Raw genomic sequence first — 10,400 nt, forward strand, 5'->3', positions numbered from 1 at the left:
GCTCCGTGTCCTGCCAGCGCTGGAGACAGGCCAGGACAACCCCGAGACCGTGACAGAGAGAACAGGGGTACCCCCAGGCCTCCAGGAGAGAAGACAGTGCTGATGCACCCCTCACCCCCAGTAAGGGCACCCCCAGTGCCACTGGGGCCACTCTGGGGAGCTGTGCTGTGCACTGAGAGCAGAGTGACCGCCGGCCTCCACACACTCGCTGTTCACCTCCTGACCCTGCCACCGCGGCTCAGCGCTTCACCCACAGCCCAAATCCTGCCCTGACCCTGGTGTCAAACACCAGCTGATGCTTTGCTCCTTGGGGGTTGTTTTTAGGTTGGTTTTTTTCAGGCCAAATCAGGCAAGAAGGTGACAGTGCCACGGCCCGGGCTCTGCCCTGCTGCAGCTAAGCCAGGCCACGTGTTCAGAGATCAGCCCCTGGCACAGCCAGGCTGCCCTGGCTCTCCCCCACCCGGCAGGATGGATTAACACGGGATTTGGGCTGGATAAAGAGCAGGCATTTCTCCACCAGGAGCATCCGACGGGCCCTGCCTTTGTCAGCAGGGCTCGAGTAGGATGGCAGGACGGGCACGGCTGGGGCAGAAGCAGCCCACACGTCAGGCTGTGACCCTGCTCCTCACCCTGAGGGCACAGAGAGGCCTCTAAATGACAGCAACCAACTCCAGCCACACCACGCAGCTGGGGCCACCACAGCCTGCACCCCATGGCCACTCAGCAGCTCCGAGGGAAAGCAAATCACTGCCTGAGGCAGCAAACCAACCACATCCCACCAAAACCGTGGGGATAAAAAGCCCAGTTCCCCCTGGGGAAGCAAGAGGTGCCCCAGGCAACGCTGCTGGACCGGAGCAGGGTGGTGGGGTGTGGGAGAACCCACCATGGAGTCCTGCAGCAGGTCCTCCAGCCGCGTCAGGCTCGTGTTGTGGTCGCAGGAGTATTTCCTTTTGATGGAGTCCTGCAGGTTCCGCAGGTACGTCTCCGACTCCCGGGCGTCGCTGAAGAACTGCGGAGCCAAAAAGGGTCACAGGAACCCAGGCAAGCGCCCCTGAGCAGCCTGAGGGCAGGCAAGGAGCACCCCAAAGGCTCAGCCAGCAGCGCCTGGTGCTGCTCTGGCTTTAGGGCTGCAAGGGCAGGATCATCCCACAGGGGTGGCCAGAACCACAGGGAAGCTGATCCCTGTTTGCCCTAGCAATGCCCAGGGAGCAGCTAACAAATATTCCAGAGAAAGCCCAAATCCCTCCTTCCCTCTCCCCCAAGGAGAACAGCAGCATAGGGGGATCACGGGGCAGGATTCAGCAGATGGGATGCAGGGAATTTGGTCCCAAATACCTGGAAATAGGCAGCGTTCTCCTTGACGTGCTGCTCCACGCACAGGCAGAGCTGCTTGATCCACTGCCACTGGGTGTGCACGGCAGCGCTGTAGGCCTGCGGAAAACACGGAAAAGGGCGCTGGAAAAGGGGCATTCACAGCCAGGAAGGGCACAGGAAGGACACAGGAGCTGGAGGGAGGGACAGAAATGACCAAAATCTGGCTGCAACCAGGAGGGTTTGGACACAGGAGATGGCAGACCCCGTGTCAGCGTCCCCATGTCCCACACAGTCACGACGCCAGAGGCAGGAACAGGTTGGCTTTTACGCCATGGAAAAGGTTCCCACAGCTCTTTGCTTCACCACCACAGCGTCCCTGGAAGCCTGGATGGCTCCAGGGCAGCCAAGGCCACTCCCTGGAGCACCTCGCTGCGGGAAAGGCTCGTGCTCTGTATGCTTGTGTCTTAATTTGAGGTGGGAATTATTTGGGAACGGCCAATTCCCGAAATAAAACAGCTCTACCGCTGCACTGGTGTCCTGACACCACAAAACACTTCCTCAGGCCCTGTGGGGTGGGGTAGCAAGTCTGCCAGTTCCAGGTGAGGTGATCTGATCCTTGGGAACCCCATGGCTCTCCCAGGTTCCCGCTCACCTCCACGGTTTGCTTGGCCGGGTGGTTCTCCAGGGAGAGCAGCTCAGCTGTGTCCTGGAGGGAGCGGAAGATGTCCTGCTTCTCTTCCAGCTCTGCTGTCAGCTCCTGCAGGAGGGACACAGGCAAAGTCCAAACCTCAGCTCCAGGAGCTCGCTCACACCATGTGTCCAGCATGGAAGTTCTACAGGAAATGCCAGCGGATCCCAGGGAATCCAGGACGGCACTGCAGCCCCGTTCCCGATGGGAATCTGCCTCCTGTGTGCCAAACAGGCACTGGAAACCTGCCCAGGGACCTCTTCAGCTCCAGACAGTGTGATTGTGGAAAGATGGGAATTTATTTATACTGCTTTAAAGAGGGATTCATCTTCCTCCTCGGCTCAGACTTGCCCCCCTCACCCCCGCTAGCTCAAGACGCCTTGAGCTCCAAAATAATGCTAAAAATACATCTTTTGATGCCTTTTTGATTGCAATTCAATTGAACACACACTTTCATTCCACGTTCTGCTCTGGGGAGAGCTTCCATCAGCTCCCTTCAGGAGCAACAAGCTCAGCGAGCTGGGAGGGAGCATCCAGCCTTGGGAATTCGGGTCTGCTGGGAGCTGAGGGTTCCACAGCGGATCAAAAGCCCTCCCAGCACTCACCGAGAAGTAATTCTTCTTGGCTGCAATGTTGGGGTTGTTGTCACTCCAGTCGTAGGCCAGCTCCTCCTCCTCCTTCTCATTCAGCCAGATCAGCTCAGCAGTGGCGCGGGACACGAATCCGTGCAAGCTCTGGAGGTGCCTCAGCCGGAAGCTCGAGGTTTCCTGGACACAAGGAATTATTTATTATTCCTCCTTCCCCGCTCTGTAGCGGATGGGTTTCTCCCCCTCTCCGCAGCCCTGGAGCAGGGATGGAGCCCAGGCTCCCTGGGCAGCGCTGGGAGCCCACTCACCATCAGTTTGCAGTACTGCGTCTCCAGCTTGCCCAGCGTCTCCGTGTAGCTCGCGCGGAAATTCGGAGACATCTTCCCCTGAGGGATGAGAAACGCTGCCATTACCCCACACAGGACAGCATCACTCCATACCCCAACCCCAAATCTTTCCCCACAGCTCTGCATGAGGAAGAGGAGGTGGAGAGGATGGCTCAGGGCAGCGCTGCATCAACTCAGAAGCTCCATCTTTAAAAATCACCTCTGTCCCAGGAATGTGACCCACAAGAGCTGGTCCCAATGCCCTCAGCCCCCCGTGTGGGGCCATGCCCGATGTCTCCCACTGTACCTCATACATCCTGGCCTCCTTCACGCTGGAGCCCAGGTCCTCCACGCTGGCGTGGATGTACCTCTGGGTCTCCAGCTGGGATTCCACGCTCGGCAGGTCAGTGCCCCACTCCGCCCGCTCCAGTCTCATCTGAAACCGAGAGGCTCAGGTCAGCACTGCTCATTCTGCTCTCAGAAGGACACCGGGAATCCCCCCAGGTCACCCCAGAGGGAACAAACACCTCCCAGTCCTGGGAAAAGATCCTAAGCCAGTGCTCCAACACTGAGAATTGCTGGGCCAGCCTACGCAAGCTTCCCACGCACATAAGACCAAGTGACTGCATCAGCACAGATCTGCTTCCAGCTCTGAAAGGCTCCCCTGATCCCCACTGGCCAGCAGGACCACAAGAGAGAAAACCCAGCTCCAGACAGAAGCCTCAGATCTCCAAAAACTACAAACCATCAAAGCAGCTGCTCACAGATAAAGGCAGGAAAAGGCCCAGGGCAGCTTCCCACATCAGTCAGAGCAGAGGCAGAGCCCAGCACTCACCTGCATCTCCTCCACCCAGGCCAGCAGCTCGTAGACGAAGCGGAGGCTGCCTTCATCTTCGGAGGAGGAGATGGCCACCAGCTCTGTCCTGGTCATCGGCTTCCGGAACCAGGAGGCCGAGGAGGTGTGGAGCCCCTTGGTCAGTGGCTCACCCTTCAAGTGCGTCGTGCTCAGCGTGGACGTGGGCGCCAGCTCCAGGGTGGAGAAGTGGCCTTTCCTGTACAGGTTGGTGCACTCCAGCCTCAGCGTCACCAGCTCGTCCTGCAGCCTCATGATCCTGGGGAAGCAAGCAAGGAGTGGATAAGGAGCCTTCCCCCAAACAGAGCAGACGTGCAGCCCCTGAGGAAGCTTCTCCGTGGTCACCTGAACACCAGCTCCTCCAGCTGGTAGTAGTTCTCATCCCGGAGGATCTGCACGTCCACCTGCAGCTGGCGGAGGAGCCCCTCGCACTCCTGCAGGTACACGACCACGTCGGACTCGTACTGCACCGGCTGCCCCGACTCCAGGTGAGCAGCGTCCTGAGGGGACAAGGGACACTCAGGGCCGGGTCCCTTCAGCCCAGGAGGGGCAGGGAGAACACCACAGCAGCCCAGCTTGGAGACTGGAAATGCCTTTTGATGCACAAGCTTAACTGGGGCAGAACACGAATCCATCCCCCCACACCCCACCCAGGACAACCCCTTTAGGAGAACTTGTGGAGATGAACTGAAAGCTTCCAGGGATAGATGGGATCACCATTTTTAGCTCCCAGCCCTTTCAACCAACACCTCTTTCTCCCATAACAAAGAAAACCTCTTCAGAAACCTGCTCCCTACCCAGGCTCTGCCACTGAGTCCTTTCCGCCAGGCAAATAAAATAGATTTGGGGTTTTTTAAACCTCGTTATACAACAAAAATTATCCAACAAACTTTCCCAGAAGTGCTGCGCTCCTCTGCACCAGCACCTCTGCCGATGTCCAGCCCCACTTGCTGTATTCCCAGAGAACAAAACCATTCCCCATCCCCCCGTCCCCAAGTTGATCCGTGGATCACCAAGTATCCACCAGCACCTCTGGGATAGGCCGAAGGGCAGAAGAGAAAGGAAAACTGCCCAGGGGAACCCACCAGCCCAAGCAGAAGAGAGGGGAGGAGATGGGTACAAAAGAAGAGCAGGAAAACAAATAAATCAATGAAATCAGGAGGGGGGAAACACCAGCCCGCACTCACAGCCTGCAGCGTGTTCTTCGCCAGGGTGAGCTTTTCTTCACAGCTCAGAGCACCATTCTGGATTTTGTTAGCGATTTGTAGCAGCAATTCCAGCCTGGAATGACAGAGGGAGATGAGAGTGGGGCTTTGGATGTCCCTGTGGCCAGAGGAAGAAGCAGGGGATGTCCCTGCCACGGGCACAGCACTGACCTCTCCACCGCTGGCCGCAGGAGCTTCTCACGCTCCAGCATCTCGATGATGAGCTTGCCCCACTCCTCCTCCACATCGTTGGGGTGGTAGCCCTGGGGCAACTTGATGCGTCCAAATTCAATCCATACCTGGGGGAAACATCAGCAGGTTGGCATTTCCCACCTCTCCCTTGAGCTGGCTGGGGATTACAGCGAGGGAAGAGGGGCTTTGCTTCCGCTCCCGCAGCGTCCTGCTCGCTGCCTCACAATCCTGAGGGTTATTCCCACTTCTCCATTCCAAAATAAACCTGAACCGAGCACAGTTTCATCTTGCTAAAAAAGCACAACATTCCCCCCTACCAGCCTCCAGGCAGCCGGGGTGATCCTTACCTCTAGCAGTTTGTAGAGCTCCTCTATCTGTCCTTTTTCCTGCTCCTTCGCTGGGATTTCAGTTTCTTTGAAGTGTATGTACTGGTTATAAAGTGCCTGCGATGAGAAAGGCTGCTCAGGAGCCACCCTGGGGAATGCCACCACCCATCCCTTGGCGCTGGGCACAGGGGACACTGCGGGTGGGCGCTGCCCAGGACCTACCTTTAGCTCTACAGGGTTCTGGGGGAAGGATTTGTCTGACGTGAGTATCGTGTGCTGCTTGATCCACGAGATGAGGGACTCCACACGGGTCTGGTATTCCAGCCACCTCGAATCCACCTCCTGCGGGGCGAGAGTGTCTTTGCTGGTGGGCAAATCTCCGTGAGGATAAGGGAGAGCACGGAGGGAACTGAGGTGCCACGGACAAGCTACGGGATGGATCGTGTGCCAGGGCCTCCCTGCTGTGATGCCATCCCAGCAACAGGAAGGAGGAAAGGAGGAGGATCCTCCTGGAAGCTCTCTGGAAGCTCAGTTTTTTCCTGCAGAGCCTGGACAGCGCCGTGGCCTTACGGACACCCAGCAGGTCACAGGGCAGACACCATAAGGGGGATGCTCCTTCCTCCCCCTCAGCCTTTTCCCCCTCCTCAGCCCTCTTCCACAGGGAACAGACCCTTCCCCAAAGCCTTCCCACGACCCCCAGCTGCCTCCCAAACGGCTCTCTCAGCCTCCCAGCCTGCAGCAGTGCTTACGATGGCGCTGATCCCTTCTCCTCCCTCGGGGACTTTGGGAAAGGCATCGTAGATCGAAGACACGTAAGTTATCACGGACTTCTCATCCGGAGAGGGGACATCCACGTCTGGCAAGAGCAAAGCAGAAAGGCAGTGAGGAAAGGGAATGGGAAGAGAGGCTGGCATCTCCCTGTGCTGGTCACATGCCCTGGCCACTCACCTTCGGCGTCCAGCAGCCGTGTGACCCCCAGGCGCTCGGCGATCTCGAAGGCCTGCTCCAGGTTCTCCCGGTTACTCTGGATCTGCACCCTCTCCATGTCCACCAGATCTGGCCTGCAAGACACACCCCAGAGTCACAATCAGCACCAGGTGCCCAGGGCAGAGCATCCTGGATGGGCATCGTTGCCACGGGTGGCTCTGAGGGTTGGTCTGAGCCCCTGTCCCAGGCTCTCCAAGGGGACCTGGGCTGCAGGACCTCCCTGGCTCATCCTGTTTGGGAACAGGGTTCAGGCTGCAAAGAAAAACCTCTTGGTCCCAGCTGAGGAAGAAGGAACCATGAGAGGTTTAACTGCTGCTTGGGAGACCTCTGAGATGCCTGGATGAAAGGATGGAAGTGCTGCTGCTCATGGAGAGCGAAAGGGCAGCACTGACACGTAGCCACCGCAGCACTCAGCAGTTTAAAAGCTTTTCTCTCCTGCCTCTCTCCCCAGCCACATTAAGATGTTTTTTTCCTGCAGCCTGATGTATTTTTTGCTCATTCTGAGCCTTCCCCCCCCAGCACAGCCACCTGGCAGAAGAGATAATTCCAGGTAAAAAAGTCACTGCTCCCTGCCGGCCTCACCCACATCTCCAAGCACTCCAGCCTGTCACTGACTGCAGTGGTGGGCAGGGACTTTCAGGAGATCCTCATCCCTCCCCACTGCTCCTTCCTGCCTACCTGTATCTGTGGATGAGGGCGTTGAACATCTTGCCATCGCTCCAGCACGAGGAGAAGTTGGTGCACTTCACCCCGATGTAACCTGCTGTCACCTTCTGTGTCCACAGCAGCAGCTTCTCCTTGGCTGACATATCCCCCAGCTCCCCGCTGATGTAGATGTCGGAGATCTGCAAGGAAGCAGCACAGCCATGGGAGGATGCAGGAGCAAGGAAAGCTCCACCAGGCACATCCAGTTTCTACGAGCTTGCCCCACACCTGGCTACCAGAAAGGGCAGGAGGAAACTCGTGGTCACCACTGGGGAGAGGGGAGCTGAGAAACTTGGGAATGGGGTCACTGGAGCTGCAGGAGAACACTGGAGTGATGTGGTTTGGGCAGGCTGGAGACCCAAGCAGGCAGAGCCAGCTTTGCCAACCCCAGTTCACAGGGGCACCAGGTGCTGCTTGGCCACACACCAAACCCCAGCTTCCAACAACCGCCGGAGCCGCTCCCTCCGCACCATCCCTGTCCCCGCCAGACAGGGACACACCTCACTGGGAACACAATGTCCTGGAGAGGAGAGGCTCCAGGCAGGTCCCTTCCTGCCTCTGCCCGCTCCGAACACACCGTGCACCCTCCTGTACCCAGCACCCACCACAAGGAGCCCCAGCACGCTCAGACACCCGGGGCTCCCACAGGAATGGTCACTCCCACCCAGCAGCACCCAGGGTGGGCAGTGAGAAGGGACCACCACCAGTATCCCTTGCTGGGGCTGCAGGTGTGGCAGGGGAGCTCCACCCGGAGCATCCTGATGTGAAAAATGCCAACTTTAGAAGCAGGAAACAGCGCTTGGAGAGGAGATCTCTCCCTGTCCTCCAGCCATGGAGCAGCTCCATGTCAGGGGAAAAGGGAAGGATGGGGACAAGGATGTGACATCCCCCCTTCTGCCTCGCTGGTGCCAGGGGGTGCTGGTGGCAGGGGTGCTGTGACCCAATTCCCAACAAAAGACAGCGGCAGTCACGGACCCCTCAGACAGGGCTGGCTGCGAATCCCAGACTGGCACGTGACGCCACGCACATGTCCCCGCATGCCAGCATATTCCTGATTGGCACGGCTTCCTTCTCGCCCTCCCCTCTCCAGCTCCCCACTTAGTACAATTACCTCCCCTTAATTAAGAGGCGGACAAAGGGGAGGATGGGAGCTGCTCGGATTCTCCGGGGTGCCCGCGGAAAAGCAACGCAGGCTCCCCGGATTCCTCCTCCCGGCACTGCGGGGAGAAGGTGTGCCAGGAGCCAGCCCTGCCCGCCGCCCTGAAAACACCCAGCTGCTTTCTTCCTCCCCAAAACACACCCAGATGGGTGCTGGCATCGCACAGGTCCCAGCTGTCTGACATCTCTTCGCAGGCAGGAGACAGGGACCTGCGGGATTATCCGTGTCTCCGGCCAGCGGGGCGGATGCTGCCGGTGTCATTGGTATGCTGCAGCTCACCTCCCTCTCCAGCCTGATACGCTCATCACACATGAAACTGCTCTTTGTCAGCTGCTGCCACACTGCCGGAGCTGCCTTTAACTCCTCCAGCCCCGGGGCTGCCTTTCCCCAGGGATGTCGGGAGCCAGCACCTGGTGGCAGAGCCGGGATGGATGGGACAATGAGAGGGGTGAGCAGCAGGATGCAGGATGGGACCCTCCACGCCTGCAGGGAGCAGAGAGGGACCCACAAACGTCCCTCTGCTCAGCACCCCTTTATTAATTACCTGACGGCTCTTAACGAAGAGCAGAATGAACCCTTCTGTGAACCCACCCACCGGCTGTGCCCCACCCAGACTCTCCAGCATGGCTGCCCATCCAGGAGCACCTCACAGCACCCAGCTCTGATAAATCATTTATTTTTAATCACTGACACAGCACTGGGGTTCTCCAACCACTGGGCCTCTTCCCTGAGAGCATCCTTGAAGGAAACTCTCCTGGTGATGCACTTACAAAGGTGCAGGGTTCGGCACCAGCTCCACCCTCCTTTCTTCACGTGTCTGTGACAGGACAAAGATTTAGGGAGGCACCCGCAAGAAAAGAAAGAGGAAGCTCACAGGACCTGGGGCCAAACCCTTCCAGCACCAGCTTCATGCATCGAGCAACTGGTGGCAGGATGGTGAAGGCCACATGGTGGCTGTGAACTGATCCCAACCTGGCAAAGGTATCGGGGGCCACAGCCCCTCGAACCACGCGCTTGTCCTGGGGCACTCAGAGCCCGGCCAGAACCAAGGACTCCTTTGCCCACGCTGTCACCCCTAGAAGAGTGACCACCAAACAGCAACAGGCCCCAAAACACAGAATCATCCCCTCCTGTTCCTCTCGGAGACCCCTCGGAGCAGGCAGAGCCCCCACGTCTCCACATTCATCCCGCTGCCATTCATCCTGCACGGGCAGCAGGAAAGGGGCACCCCAAACTCACAGCCAAGCCAGCAGCCCTGAGGGCACGTGTGCCACTGGTGACAGCAGCCGCCAGCCGCACCCACTGGATCCAGCGACTGGCACTCTCAGCCCACCCGTGCCAGGAGCAGAGGACAGGACAGGTCGGTCCCCAAGGGATATTTTCCCAGTGGAGATGCTGGAGGAGAAAAGACTTCAGGAGCTCTCTGCCCCAGCATCCTGCCACCCAGCACGAGGTTGCCCCTTGCCGAAATGACCGTGCCCAGGGGCCACCAGGATCTGGGGGTGCACTGAGCCAGGTCCCCCCACCCCGCTCCGGAAAGGGGGCGAGGGCACACGCACACACTGACCATTGCTCCGGCTGTCCCCGAGCTCCCCCTCCAAGCCCGGCCCTCCACAGCGAGCCTGAGGCCACCATCAGAGGGTGACACCGTGGTCCCACCAGCTCCTGTGCCCTTGGCCGGCTGGTCGCTGCCGTACCCCGAGGAGCTCCGGGCCGCGCTGCCGCTGCGCCCGCTGAAGGAGGACGGGCTGCGGGAAGCCGGCAGTCCGTGACCATCTCCCTCCCCGGCCCGGGACGACGGCAACCCTGAGCTTCTCCCCACGCTGGGGTTTTCCAGCTGATCCACCATGGGGGACGGCGTAGACAGCTCGGACACGGTGCCCGGCTCTGCTGCGGACGAGCAGGTCCATGCGGCGCTGGAGCTGGGATCATCGCTGCCTCCTTTCCCCCAGGCATCCAGGGCGCTGCCGGCCTCCGGCTCCCGGCTCGGCGCTGGCTCCTCGCCGGACACGGACAGGAGTCCCCCCGCAGGGCCATCGGTCCCCGCACGCAGGGGCA

The 10,400-nt window shown here is 59.3% G+C and overlaps 1 protein-coding gene across 1 annotated transcript in view; it reads right to left on the reverse strand.

The window, feature by feature from the left end:
* Positions 1–10,400, reverse strand: part of LOC103616929 (microtubule-actin cross-linking factor 1) — a 138,551-nt gene that overhangs the window by 87,308 nt on the left and 40,843 nt on the right. The window contains 15 exon segments of the mRNA XM_017736104.1: positions 884–1,009; positions 1,336–1,431; positions 1,967–2,071; positions 2,608–2,769; positions 2,898–2,975; positions 3,223–3,351; positions 3,751–4,027; positions 4,114–4,268; positions 4,956–5,049; positions 5,145–5,272; positions 5,513–5,608; positions 5,714–5,833; positions 6,241–6,347; positions 6,440–6,552; positions 7,157–7,323. Of these exon segments, the coding sequence (XP_017591593.1) occupies positions 884–1,009; positions 1,336–1,431; positions 1,967–2,071; positions 2,608–2,769; positions 2,898–2,975; positions 3,223–3,351; positions 3,751–4,027; positions 4,114–4,268; positions 4,956–5,049; positions 5,145–5,272; positions 5,513–5,608; positions 5,714–5,833; positions 6,241–6,347; positions 6,440–6,552; positions 7,157–7,323 (1,953 nt within the window).

Source organism: Corvus brachyrhynchos, unplaced genomic scaffold (genome assembly GCF_000691975.1).
Source record: "Corvus brachyrhynchos isolate BGI_N302 unplaced genomic scaffold, ASM69197v1 scaffold65, whole genome shotgun sequence".
Lineage (NCBI taxonomy): Eukaryota > Metazoa > Chordata > Aves > Passeriformes > Corvidae > Corvus > Corvus brachyrhynchos.